Source organism: Sorex fumeus, unplaced genomic scaffold, assembly GCF_029834395.1.
Source record: "Sorex fumeus unplaced genomic scaffold, SorFum_2.1 ptg000100l, whole genome shotgun sequence".
NCBI classification, from domain to species: Eukaryota; Metazoa; Chordata; class Mammalia; order Eulipotyphla; family Soricidae; genus Sorex; species Sorex fumeus.
In genome coordinates, this window is record NW_026606157.1 from 7173564 (window position 1) to 7188080 (window position 14517).

The window sequence follows — 14517 nt, forward strand, 5'->3', positions numbered from 1 at the left end:
CCACCACCACCAGGTGTGGTCCCCACCCCACCCGAGGGAAGGTCCTTTCTTTAGAACTAGCATTGTTTTGGAAATCAGATTTCTTTTTCATTACTGTTTCACTGATGTCATAAAATCTGGAGTCAGTTTATACCCTTCATAAAGTTAAAAAAAATAGTAAATCTTAAATTTTAAGCAACACAAACATGAACTAAAAAAAAAAAAAATGCCCTCATCAATCTGGCTGGTATTCCGCTGGGCCAAAAAAAAGAAAAAGTATTTACATAAATTGCAGACTACTTGCTGTTAACTTTATGTATATTTTTCCCTTAAAAACAATCATCTAGGGGGCTGGAGAGATAGCACAGCGGGTAGGGCATTTGCCTTGCACGCGGCCAACCTGGGTTCAATTCCCAGAATCCCATATGGTCCCCTGAGCACCGCCAGGAGTAACTCCTGAGTGCAGAGCCAGGAGTAACCCCCGTGCATCGCCAGGTGTGACCCAAAAAGCAAAAAAAAAAAAACAACAAAACAATCATCTAGGGGGCTGGAGCGATAGCACAGCAGATAGGGCGTTTGCCTTGTATGAGACCAATGGGGGTTCGTTTCCCAGCATCCCATGTGGTCCCCTGAGCACTGCCAGGAGTAATTCCTGAGTGCAGAGCCAGGAATAAACCCTGTGCATTGCCGGGCGTGATCCAAAAAGAAAAGAAAAAAAAAATCACCTAGCCACCTGGGGAGCTAGCTCAAAAGGGCACGCACAGGCTTTGCAGCGGGAGGCCTGGGTTGACTCCTCAGTACCTCCTGCTTCCCTGAGCACCACTGGATGCGATTCCATGCCAGGAACAGTCCATGAGCATCACTGCGTGTGGCCCCAAATCCAGAAAAGCCACCATCATCATCATCACCATTTTGGGGCAAGGGGCGCTCAGGGTAGAGCACACAGGCCTTACACGTTTCTGGTGTCAGTCACTGGCATCACAAAAACAAGGAACCCCAAAACATAACTGACATGTCAATAAAGTCATTTTGGTTCAATGAGTATGAAACTAATTTGATTTCCTATCCACTTTTGACGGTAAACACTCAGGAAGATCATCAAAATACAAGCAGGAAAGGGAAAAAAAATGGCCATTCGTTTTGTTTGTTTTATTAAATTTAGGGACCGCCCCTGGCTGAGCTCAGGAGCTGCTCTTGACCCTCTGGGGGGTCACTGCTGACGGTGCTCAGGAGACCACGGGGTGCTGCGGAAAGCAGGAACTTTAAGACACTGAAATATGTAAAAATAAATGAAAAACGCTATCTGTAACCTGGAAAGTAAGGCCAGCAAAACCAAATGTCTCTTTTATAAGAAATGAATGAAAGCATAGCTAGGTCTAACCATTTCAGAGTTATTCTAAGGCGTTTTCTTTTATAATGAAATCTTGTCGTTAAATTCAGAATTTACGGAAAACATTGAATCAAAAAAATAACTAATTACAAGCTGCTACTGTCACCTCCCGTCCATGAGAGACATGCTTAGAGACATGGTTCCTCTTACTTTGCGCATAAAATGAAAAATATCTCCATGCAAAATTAAACCCTGGGCCTCAGAGCCCTGACTGTGACTCAGGGTAAGTCTCCCCAAGTCAGACACTTTTCAAAGTACGCAAAATGTCAATATTTTCGCTGCAGGAACTAAAAAGGAACCGCGTTCACACATTCTCTTTTTACACTTAAATGCCAAAAGGAAGAAAGGCTCGGATGGAAAGCTAGTCAGAAACAGAAACAAAATCTAAAAACAAAACCAAATCAAACGAAAAACGAGAAGGAAATCAAAGTGGGCGGAGGCACCTTACCAGTCTTGGGTGTCAAACTCAAATCTGTGTCAGAAGAAGAGGACTGTCGACTGTAGGACTTGGAAGGTGAAAAGGAATAAGTTTGGTTTTTCAGAGGGGTGGAGGGTCCTGATGAGTGAGTATTGGGATTGGGATCTTCATTGAAGGGAAGCCTGCCAGAAGAAGGTGGAGAAATATTAAGTCATCATGCGCCAGGACCCTGACGGAGGAGGGGCAGGCAGCATGATCCGAACGCTGACCAGGCCAGGGCTGGGGTGGGCCTGCGGCCGTTCCTTACAGGTGGGTTCGGGAATGAGGTCCAAGAGAACCGACGGCCGTCTAACCATTCATCACTCTCCAGATAAATAATTATCTGCATCGAAACAGTTAATAAGCCAAGGAAAAATGCAAAAAAGCGTGAAATGACAGACTTGGGGGGGGTAAAAAAATATATTAAAGGGAGAAATAAAAAGAAGAAATACATGAACTGAAAATATTTTCAAATAAACAATGCTTTTTTTTTAAAGTTCCAAAAGTTAAAAAAAAAAAAGATGACTGCAAATGGTGTGTGTGTAAATATTCCGTTAAGTGTTTTCATATTTGCACACACGGTTATCTTCAAAAGAAATCTGTTTCCTTATCCTATAGCATCAACAGCTAAAAACACACCGGAGGGCGGGAACACAGCTACAGAGAAACATGGCAGGGTTGGTTTGTTTTTTGTTTTTTTGCAGAATCATTGCTTACCTGTTTTCCAAGAGGTCTCTTCCATAGAAAACAAACCCAACGTACGAAACAAGTTTTGTACATGGAGAAAATAAAGCCAACGGGCAGCTTGGGCAGAGGGTTCGTCTCCAACCCAACCCGCGGTTTTCCTTCCAGCCCGAGACAGAAACGGCTGCCCGAGACGCATGTACGTGGCCAGGGTGCCCGGAGATCTATGGAAGAGACCCTGGAAGCCGGGAGACCACCCTGGCCTCCGAGGAGCCCGCGCCTGGGGGGGCGGCTGCAGACGGTCCTTCCTGCGGCTGCCCTGGGAGCGAGAAAAGGAGGACGCGCAGCCCCGGGTACCTGGCTCCCTGCCTGCCTGCCCCCCTGGCCTGCCGACCCCAGCTCGGCGGTCTGAGCGGTCTCGTACCCGTGTAGATGAGAGTGGGAACAGACACAGAGAAGTTCTGAGTAAGTCGGGAGCCAGTAGCAGTGTGAATTGGGCTGTTGTGAGTCGAGCGGCATCCATGGCTTGGAGGGTGGACCAGCGGAGACCTGGGGGAACGTGCGGTGGTCACAGCGGGAGAGAAGAGAACAATGCATACAACAGACAGCAAAAAGGCAAGTTACACGTATTCCGGGGGGAGCGGAGGAGAGGGGAGGGGGATTCTCCCCGAATCCCCCCGCATGCAGAAACCAAGTGGGAGCTGAGAAGCTAAGTATTAACGGTGAGCTCTAGCTTAAAGGATCCGGTTAATAACGTGAGTGCCAAAAAGCAAAAAAGCGGCAAGCAGAACGGTCAGTGGGGCTGTGTGATAAAACTTAAGCTTCGGATCTTCCGTTGCTTCCAAACGCCCGCTCTGACGTCACTACCATACTGGCTCTGGGGGAGAAAACGCCCACAGAAATGACGCTCCAGCCCTTACGGGGACCTCTATGTTTACCCCTGAGGCGGAGAGAGGAACAGGGGCTGACACCATGTCACTTTCTCTCGGAAGTTCTCCCGGGGCTGCGTCCGTCTCGAACCTCCAGACAGAAAAGCCTTAGGAGTGTGGAGGGGAGCACCACACCGGGATGAGCACGGGGAGCGGGCAGACGCAGAGAGAAGCCTAACGGGATCTCAGCACCGACACCGAGCTTGAACCCGGGTCACGCCGGGCACACAGCGAGGGTGACGGCTTTTAAAATCCGCTTCGCGGGCACCGAAGCGATGGTCGAGGCCACACGTGGGCAAGGCCTCGTGTCTGATGCCCGGCGCCACACGCCTGCCCAGCTGCCGGCACTGCCAGGCCTGGTGCTCCTCAGCTCTGCTGAGCAAAAGCAGGGCTTAGGGTCTGCCCGACCCACCTCCGTGGGCCCCCACAGCCCCTGAGCACCGCCTGGGAACCACCCACCCACCCACCCACCCACAAAAAAATTCAATAAGCCGATGTAAAGGATTTCTGTCTGTCCCTAATTCAGAGGCAACTGCAACTTCAGCAGAATTTATTAAAGCACATTCTGAATATGTGTTGCGATCTAAACTTCTGTCCGTGACCGACCACAGCTCAACACGTGCTCGGCTGTAGCTGTAGCGGCAGGGGCGGACACACTCCTGCGTCACACTGAACGTCTCCGGAAAGAGACTCAGTTAAAAGGGCAGTTACACAGGAAGGGGAGCAAGGAAGGTAACCAGCGCGCGGGATTCGGTATCGCCTCTTCCCTCACTATGTGCTGCCTTTTCTTGTGCAGACAATCTAGGGAAACACTCGTGTATTAAAAGCTGCCGGATCCCAATTTCAGAATTCAAATTACAAGCAGGCTAAGAACCCAACTTTTCCTGGCCTTCCTATCACCCAGTGGACGTTCCTCCAAAAACTGCAATTTCCAAGACTAAGATATGAGCTATTATTTCTTGGTAATAATTATCTTTAGTAGTTTAGAGACTAATTTCTTAAATTATTGCTACTTTTATAACTGGGCTACTATTTCTACTTTTGCTGCTAGTGTAAATTTATTTTTATTTTATTTTTATAAAGTTGTTCAAATAGTTCATTACAGTTAATATTCAAACACCAATCCCACCACCATGCACCTTCCCATCACCATAAGAGGAAGGTATGCGAAGATTGCTGTGTTTCAGCCTGGAGCCATCTAAGCCCTTGTATAAGAGATCACAAGCATGTATGTTAAACCCATCAGAGACTGAAAAGAGGTCACGCTGCCGCAAATGCAGCCATGCACTCCAGGGCGTTCTATGTCACTATCTTCCACTAGTTAAAATTTAAAATGTCCTTTATTATTAAAAAAAAAAAATCTCATTTAGGAGTGTGTTTTGTTTTTCGGGTTTGTTTGTTTTTTGGGTCCAATTTTTATACAAACAACTAAGATTCTGCTTGTTTTTTCTTTGTTATAGTCACTAACAGATTTTAATATCTTAAAAATCAGTGTCACATGGAGAAATAGGAGCTAAACTCTCTTTAGAAGTCCTTGATTTTGTAAGTAGAAAAACAATAAATCATACTCATATGCACTTCTACCATCAAGGTAGTTTAGTTAGCCAACAGCAGAGATTTATATTGTATATTGCATTAAACATCTAAAGGTGGGGGGCGGGGAAATCAAACTGACGAAAGAGAATAAACCATTCACAAAATCAAAATAAAATGAACATTGCAAAATGTTCCATTTAAAATCCAAATATACTAAATGATAACCATAACACATTCTTGAAGTTCTAATTCTTACCAGTCTCCTTGAATAAAAAGGTTGCCTTACTAAACATAATGGCATTTCTAAAATTAAATCCACTCAGACAGAAACATAATCCAAACTACCTTTCATCAAATTCCCATCCAGAATCAACAATACTATAATTAAATACTAGAACAATTATAATCAGCTGAATCAGAAGCTAATTTTAAAACTAGTCTTCGGATTGATTCATTATCAACAAATCCAAAGAACCTGGTTGAAAAGAATCCGTCTACGGTTTCATTTGTTTGGTTATTTTTAATCACTTGACAAGCCGCCATTAATATTTCAGAAAATATTAATGAGGCAAATTAAATTCTTCGTGGCGTGAATACTTGAATACTGAAAACAAATGGCTACAACCAAAACAGAAGAGGAAGAGATGTACAGTCACAAAGACTCTGCATTAACAGAATGAGCTGCTCCTGGAGGCAGGCAAAACGTACTCCCTACTCTCCACACACAATTCTAAGACACCAACAGGTAATTCCGTTTTCTTTCTCCATCAAGTAATTTAGTGAAAACAGAAAAAACTTCAAACAACACAGACGCAAAACCCAGGCCCTGAGAGACAGCACGGATAGGGCTGGGAAGAAGAAGAGGGACCTGACCTTCACTTCAACTTGCTATGGAAAGAGGAAAAATAAGTCCGAATCCCCCAAAAAGTGACTCCTACCACCTCGACTTCACCTGTGCAGCAATATGCACCTAATATCTTAGCTACCTGAGGGGCCAGAGAGATAGCACAGTGGGGAGGGCGTCTGCCTTGCAGCACGTGGCCGACCCAGGTTCAATCCCCGGCATCCCAAACGGTCCCCGAGCTCCCCGGTAGTGACCCCTGAGCACCACAGGGTGTGGCCCCCAAACAAGTAACAACTGAAAAGAGACTTTAAATGGAATATAAGCAAATCACTATTTAAAACGCTTCCTAAAAAAAAAAATTAAGCAATGCTTCTTCTTGTGATCAAAATTAACTGGAGACCATAAGAAAGATTTATGGACTTTTTTTTGTTAAAAAAAAAAAAAGACAATAAACCTTTAAAGAGGAAACTTTCTAGAGCTCGCCAGTCTCGGTCTAACTTAAGTCTCCTTTGGCCACTACGAAGCTGGGAAGCATTTTCAAATCTCTGAGGAACAGAATTCTGACTACCCGCTATCTTGCTACAGCAAAGACCGGAGAGCCACAGGTCAGCCGGGCTGGAGCGAGGGGGCAGGATGAACCCGTTTTGGGAGAGGCCCGAGTTCTATTTGAACACGTGCAACACTCATTAGTTGCATCCATGGATGCGTCTGTGTTGCCTGCAAAATTACTGACCTCAACCTTCTGGTCATTTAAAATCCATCGGTCCTTTAATGCAAAAGAACTTCTAGATTAAAGGCTCCCGTGAGATGCCTTTTAGGACGGAATGAGTCCTTGCAGTTCTGACTAGCTCTGATTGTCTCGGTCAGTCGGTCTAGACCCCAACAAGAGAGAGGGGTCACTCTCCACCACCACCACCAACAAAAAATGTCATTTCTAACATCTCCTACAGACATGCGAAGGATGCCACAGAAGTCAAATCCAGGCAAGAGGAAGGTTTTTTCAGTCCTTTAGATCAGAAACAGCAAGTTCCTATGTGTTTGGCCAACAAAGAAAAAAATAAGAAGCTACATAGCAAGTGCCTAAAGAGTTACTATTTGGCTTTTGAGAAAGTTTGCCAATGTCCAGTTTACACGATCCTGGCTATTTCCTTTTGCACACAGTGATTCACATACACTTCTTGGCCTCAGCCGGCACTGGAGGTTGAACCCACAAGACTGTCAACCTTTCCAGGATGCGGAAAGTGAGTGTAACTGGACTATGGGCTACAGGGACTTAAGGGCCCCCAGACAGGAGGCAAACCTCTCTATGACCAACAGTAATTTCATGCCTCAGATACACACTGTCTAAAAATCTAGAGTAAGTTTGATTTTGCACAGCTTAAACGTCATTTTGAGACCGTAGGAATAAAATATTAGGAATAACTAAAGAGTTTTGAGCTTCAAATTGTGGTAGTCATCCCTAGTAAGGAAACTGGCATAGAAAAGAGCTCAATGTGAACATCTCTACTAAAATGTTCGAAATAAAATGAAAATGAGGAAGTGAAAGGTAACAGGTGCCATGAAAACAATCCACTGACTCATACTTACTCCTTCATGTCTTTGGATGGGGAACTGCACGCGGGAAGGAATGCGGGGCTACTGAGTTTATCCAGCGTGCAGGCTGTGCCTATGGCGCGTACCACTAACCCGGATTCGCCTTCCAGATCAAAGCACTGCAAATACCCGACAACCGCATTTCCTCTCATTTCCAGCACTTTCAGGCCAATCTTCCTCTGCAGTTCACCTACAAAGGGAAAGAAATATGTCCTGCTTCATCCTCGGGCACGGTATCATAGCAACAGAGGGGACCCCTCTCAAAACAAACAAACAAAATATATCGATTCTCAGGTTTGAAAAGAACCAAAGAGATTTTCTGGTCTAGCCTTCTACTCCTGGCAAGCTCCTGAGAGTATCTCACCCGCACGGCAAAGCCTGGCAAGCTACCCGTGATGTGTTTGATGTGCCAAACACAGTAACAACAAGTCTCACGATGGAGTCGTTACTGGGCCCACTTGAGCAAATCGATGAACAACGGGAGGACAGTGCAGTGCAGTGCTACAGCCTTCTACTCCGAGGAAGCCGCTGAGTAACTGCATTTTACAGAGGTGCAAGGAAGGATCATTCATTTGTCATTCATTTGCTGAACAGTGTATCAATGTGTATAGATGTCTGGATCTATATAAGAAAATAAGGTATATAGATCAAGACATCTATACACATAGATAGACTGCGTACTGTGTGCCTGGCACTCCCCGTTTGTTCTAAGTGCTAGACATACAGCAGTGAACACAGAAAATAAAGTCCCAGTCTAGTGCAGTTGCCAGGATGGTGGAGAAATGGATTTAAAAAGTAAATATTACAGGGGCTGGAGCAATAGCACAGCGGGTAGGGCATTTGCCTTGCATGCAGCTGACCCAGGTTGGATTCTGAGCATCCCATATGGTCACCTGAGCACCACCAAGAGTGATTCCTGAGTGCATGAACCAGGAGTAACTCCTGTGCATCGCCGGGTGTGAACCCCCCCCAAAAAAAAGCAAAAAAAAAAAAGTGAATATTACAGGGTTGGGGCCACGTCAACGGGCTTTGCAGGCAGGAACCCTGGTCTGATCTCCACCACTGCAGGGTCCCCTGAGTACGGCTGGGATGGTCCCGAGAGCACCAGGCAAGGAGCTATGCCCCCCAGACCAACCACCAAAAATAACGGATGCTGAAGAAAAAGTGTTGCCTAGATGGAGCGCTGTATATGAATAGAGAAACTCTATGGTACCTACAATACTGACTTATACCAAGTAATAGAGCAACATTATATTCATTTACATATAAGACAATTCCATCACTCACACTAAATAACATATTAAGCACATTTTTATCTTTTTACGTATATAAATTTTTTGCAAATAAACATTTGGGGGTCAGAGAGAAGGCACAGCAGGTAGGCCATTTATGTCGCACATGGCTGACTCAAGTTTGATTCCTGGTACCCCAAATGGTCCCCCAAGACTCGCCAGATAACAGCCAAGCACAGAGCCAAGAGTAAGCCTGGAGCACGGCCAGGTGTGCCCCCCCCCAAAAAAAAGATTATTATATGTAACTATATGTATTCTTATTTTCTTATATAGATCAAGACATCTATACACACAGATAAACTGCTTAGGTGATAAACAGGTTCTTCAAAGAAATAAAAAATAACAAGTGGTTAAAGGAAAACTGAAAACAATCTTTGAACAAAAAATCAGAGATATTACCTGAAATCAGACTAGAAATAAATGCTGGAGGGAAGAAAATTAGAAACCAGCTCCTGCCTCTCCCCATGAGCCAAACTTTCCTGACAGCCCGGCTATGACGGGACTATAGGATCTGGACGGAGGCTGGAGAAACAGCCCCGAGTGTGGCACTGCCTGACCTGCAGCTGTGACCGTCCCGAGCTCAGCTCCTGAGCACTACCACACGTGACGCCAGAGCACCACCGGGAGTGACCCAGAAACAAGGAAAAAATCCCCAAAGCTATAAAAGGTGATCTTAGAAGTATTAAGATGGAAGCAGAGCAGTCGCGCAGCAGGCGAGGCAGCTGCAGCCGACTGGGTTCAATCCCCAGCGCCCTGGACAGTCAGTCCCCTGAGCACTGCCAGAGTGGTTCCTGAGCACAGAGTCAGGAGTAATCACGGAGGACTGATGGGGGTGGCCCCAAAAGCCAGATTAAAAAAAAAGGTATTAGACGGAAATGCATGGATTCAGAAGCCAAGCCAGGGGTAGGGAGATATCTGTACATCATAATCTTTAGACAGCATAACAGAAAGAAGTGGACAACTGGAGTGTTGAATCAGTCAGGGACGAAGCTTCGTTCGTTGTTCAAAATACCTGACATTAAAGAAATGAGCCTCTGCCTGGCCTCGTTGGATGCCCGCGGGGTGCGAATCCGGTCGATCCACTGATACTCGGGGTCTTCGTTGACCACGAGCTCTTCCACAAACCCGTGAATCATCACGGCCCGGTAGCACTTGGGAATAGACGTAGCTGCAAAGAGAAAGTTCTGGTCAAACTTCTATTGGTCACGCGCTAGATTCGATTATTCCTTAACTATCAAACTAAGTTCTTTCCTCTTGGATATGCATAATACAAAGACTTTTTGCTCTGATCATCTCTAAGCGACTATAATAATAACATTTCCAATCAGCCTTCTAAGAGCCACTTTATTCTTAGAAGTAATCGATTTCTTGCAGAGTAAAATAACAGAAAGTCATCGTGAAAAGGCCCAGTAGCAAAATTGCCAGAAGCAGGTGCTGGCAGAGAGAGATGTGGAGAAAAAGGAAATCCCCATTCGGGGCTGGATAACAGTCTAGAAGGGCCGGGCGCTTGCCACGCATGCAGCTGACTCTGGCTCACCCCGTAGCATGGCAGATGCGCCCCCAGCATTGCCAGGGGTCCCTCCTGAGCACAGAGGCAGGCGGTGACCTAAGAGAGAGGCCCTGCACACACGAGGTGTGACCCCAAATTCCACCCGGCCCCCACTGCTGGTGGGAATGTAAACTGGTTCTGTTTCTATGAAGAAAGGAATGAGAGTCCTCAAAAACAAAAAAATCAAAAACAGATTTATCCACTTGTGTCCTGTACATCCTGGATATCAATTCCTTATCAGATTGGATAGCACTGCAGCACCGTCCTCCCGTTGTTCATCTATTTACTCGAGCGGGCCCAGTAACGTCTCCATTGTGAAACTTGTTACGGTGTTTGGCATATCAAATACGTCATGAAGAGTTTGCCAGGCTTTGCCGTATGGGTGAGAGACTCTCGGTAGCTTGCCGGGCTCTCCAAGAGGGGTGGAGGAATCAAACCCTGGTTGGTCAAGTCAGGCTCATGCAAGGCAAACGCCCTATCCGCTGTGCTATATCGCTCCAGTCCCATCAGGTGGGTACTGGGTAAATATTCTTTCCCATTCTGTGGGCTCTCTCTGTATTTTGGTCACTGTTTCTTTTGAGGGGCAGAAGCTCCTTAGTTTGATGTGGTTCCATTTGTTTACGTTTGTTTCCACTTGCCCAAAAGTTGGGAGAGTATGGAGGAAATATTCTGCCATGGAGGCAGGAGGAGGGTTGGAAAGGGGAGTATATCGGAGAGATTGGTGGTGGGGACTGTGCACTGGTGGAAGGAGGGTGTTGGATCATTGTATGACTGAAACGCAAACGTTAAAGCTTGTAACTGCATCTCACGGTGAATCTAGCTCCTCTCTGACCCTTCTGCTCCTCGCCTATGTAATCATCGTAAAAACACTCATCCACAAAGAAACACAGATGACTCTGTTCGCTTTAGCACCACTGACAGCAAGCCACGTCCAAGGGCAGATGAGTGGACGAGGACATTCGGGTCTACACACACACACACACACACACACACACACACACACACACACACACAAACACACACACACAAGGCCGCTAAGGGGCTGGAAGAAAGACGCGGCCTTACTGTCTGCAACGACACTGACTAAAATGGAGGGGGTTATGCTAGACGGGACAGAACGGGCAACAAGTAACTGGTCACAGGCAAGAGGGAGAAGAAGCAGACCAGGGACAGGAAAGGCGTAGTGCAAACAAACCCTCAGACTGACCAGAAAATGAGGCCGCGGAGGCAGGAGAGGGGAAGGTGACGGTGCCACCAATGATGGTGGAGGGACACTAGCCTCTGGAGAAGCAACAGCATTACCCCCTGAAACACTTCTTTACACCACTTATGTTCTTGCAAACCAATGTAACGTCAATAAATTAATACAGACAAAACAATCCATTTCTTCTGTGAGATCCTGCATCTTTCTCAAGTATATGAATTTTTTTTTTATAGACAATAGCATTACAAAGTTTGGTTTTTGTTCGTTTGTTTTTTAAAGAAGTTAGTAACGGTTTGCTTTTTAAAGAAGAAAATAATAGTACATCACAGACGGCAGCTCTGGAAACCCAACCACGGGCAGAGGAGTTCGGGGTCCTCTGCTGCTCCCCAGCCAGAGGCCAAGTGGTGGCATCGTCACTGGATGTTCATCAGACCCAGACGTGCAACAGCAAATGTCACCGGACTTAAAGCAGAGGACCAGAGAACACCAGGTGTAAGTCTCTTAAGCTAGATACTGGAGTATTGCCGCTAAGTCGGTACTTGAGAGTTTCCCGGCCTATTAATCCAGGCTGGCTGCAGAACGCCCAGCCATGTCCAGTCCTGACCCACACCCAGGGAAGTGGCCTGCTGCCGGCAAGAGCTTGTGTCACTCCCGAGGCCACCCCACGCCTGCACCCACGGCTCTGCACCCTGCTCACAGGACCCATTGCCACTGGAGTAAGGAAACAATTCTTTATCCTCTTTAACTTTATTTTAAATGTTTATCTCCCTTATTTTGTTGTTGTTTGTTTGTGGGTGCTGGGAATCGAACACAGGGCGCGCTTATTACTGAGCTACATCCCTGACCCTGGGTTCTTCATTTCCTTCTCCCCCGTCTACCTCTCTCTGTGTTTTTTTGGACAGAGTATAATTACACAGTGTGTAATGTTCTAATTTATGAAAAAAAAAATTAACAGGAAAAAAAATCAACCTTTAATAAGTAGTAAATAATGATGTGAAATTACTTCAGAACTTCTCTTCCAGGCCTTCTAATTCCCGATGTGCAAAATTAAACCTGCTCTAGCTGAACGGCTGTAGGCTTGTCAGATGAGTGTCCGACAGTAACTTCTAAGGCCACTGGGCCTTTGGCAAGACCCGCACGTGCATCCGTCACGAATGGCCATGCCTGTGTCCGACAGGATCCCATGGTCTGTGTGAATCCCAGCGGGATGCGTGGGGCAGGGGCTCACCGACTCCGATTCGGAGATACTAGAGAGAGTGACAACTGCTTTCCTCTCCTGTCAAGCCCGCAAGGGCTTGGTGCCTCGGATGACGGACGGACATGAGGATGGCCCAAGGCCAGGGTTCGGGACAGCGGGCACCTGCGTGGGGCCACAGCTTCGGGACGTGCTTCCAGGGGAAGTGGTTTTTCTTACCCCAAGTGGCCTGGGTGGACATGGGCTCACCCCGGTCACACACAGCCCAGGACGCGCTGGGGGCTGGGTGCGGGAGAGTCTGGGCCGGCGTTCCCAGAGCATCCAGAGACGTGGTACTTCGGGGAGGAGCTGGTCTGCCCATCCCAGCACGGAAAACCTGCCCTGATCGCCGCCTCTCTCCGGACAGCCCTGGGGCTGCCGGGGTATGGGATGGAGCAGGAAGTGCTCCAGGCTCGGGCTCAGGCACACGCGTGGCATCTCAGCGAGGGAGGCTGTTTGCAGGAGCAGATGGAGCTTCCCCTCGATCTGGGAAAGAGGCCAGCAGCCTCCATGGTCCTGCTTCTCCCAGCATCCAGGGGCCGCTGCCAGCTGACAGGGTTCCGGCCAAGGCTGTAGGGGCGCTGCCCACACTCCCCCCTCCCCGCCGCCCCCGACTCCTGGGGCCAGGCCAGGGGCCTCTTCCAATGACTACTGAGCCACTGGCTTTCTTTGAGCCATCTGTCTCTGGGCTTCTACGAAATGAGAGATCTTTTACTTCAAAAGCAAGCAGAGAGTCCCCGGAGGTGGCGCGACTGTTTCTGAAACACTTTTCTCCTCGGCATTAAAACCACAGTACAATTGGTTTCTTCCATTAGCCCTCTGAAATATTAATTCGATTTCCCAGATTTAAGAAAGGATTACATTTCCTGTTTTAAAAAACGAGTAATGAAATATGTTTCACTTACTGCAAAAGAATTTGACTCCGCAGGACGACTGCCGAAATCGATTTAAGTCATTGAAGAGGTCGACTTTAACAACCACATTGATTTCCCCACGGATACCTAGAATTCCAAAAGGAAAATCAAGGCGCTATGTTAAAAAAAAAAAAAACCTAAATAATCAAGCAAATAAATGTCAATGGTTTAACAGCAATACTAACTTTGTTTTCTAGTTTTTCAATTCTAAGTCGCTTCTTGATGCACTTTCTGAAGAACAAGTCTACATTTGAGATAAATAACTTTTTCCTTTTTTTTCTTCTTGCTTTTTTTTGTTCTGGGCCACCCCCAGTGATGCTTAGGATTGACTCCTGGCTCTGTGCTCAGGGGCCCCACCTGGCGGGCTCAGGGATCAAACCCAAATATGGCTACATTCAGGCTTACCCACTGTACTCTCTCTCTCTCTCTCCAACAATAAATAATTTTCATTTTTACTACAGTCTTCACTTATTTCAAGCAAGACTAATTAGAGAGAAGTGCTACTTAAATAACAATAATGCTGGAGATGACAATGACATTGGTGAATAGCTGTTATGTTCTAAATGTTTCATGTAGCGTCTCTCAAAATGTTTACATCAACCAGAGAACTTCGATGTATGGTATTCCTGCCCCCATTTTACAGAGGAAGCAACAGCAGTTTAAATAACGGTTAAAAAAATGTATAAGGCGTTACTAGTAAATGAAAGGAGCAGGATTGAAAGCCAGATCTTCAGGACTCAAAAAATGCTCTAAAGGGCTAAGAACCTCATTTAACACAAATCAAGTTTCACCCTTTGCAATGAATATTAATCCAAAAAACTACGAAATGTCAAAAAGTATTTTTCAGAACATCTCACATAAATAGGAAGGATGCCATCCCTATCGGACTGCCCAGGGGCCAGAGACAGCACA

At 46.4% G+C, this 14517-nt stretch overlaps 1 protein-coding gene across 18 annotated transcripts in view; it reads right to left on the reverse strand.

Moving 5' to 3' along the window:
• Positions 1 to 14517, reverse strand: part of C2CD5 (C2 calcium dependent domain containing 5) — a 92803-nt gene that overhangs the window by 59112 nt on the left and 19174 nt on the right. For 9 of the 18 annotated variants that reach the window (XM_056134671.1, XM_056134666.1, XM_056134659.1 and 6 more), the window contains exons 4-7: positions 13597 to 13692; positions 9717 to 9872; positions 7407 to 7602; positions 1818 to 1969 (exon numbers count right to left, since the gene is read on the reverse strand). In XM_056134671.1, the coding sequence (XP_055990646.1) occupies positions 1818 to 1969; positions 7407 to 7602; positions 9717 to 9872; positions 13597 to 13692 (600 nt within the window). Of the gene's footprint in view, positions 1 to 1817; positions 1970 to 2934; positions 3060 to 7406; positions 7603 to 9716; positions 9873 to 13596; positions 13693 to 14517 lie in introns of those variants that run through there. The other 9 variants (XM_056134672.1, XM_056134669.1, XM_056134667.1 and 6 more) reach the window with 2 other exon arrangements.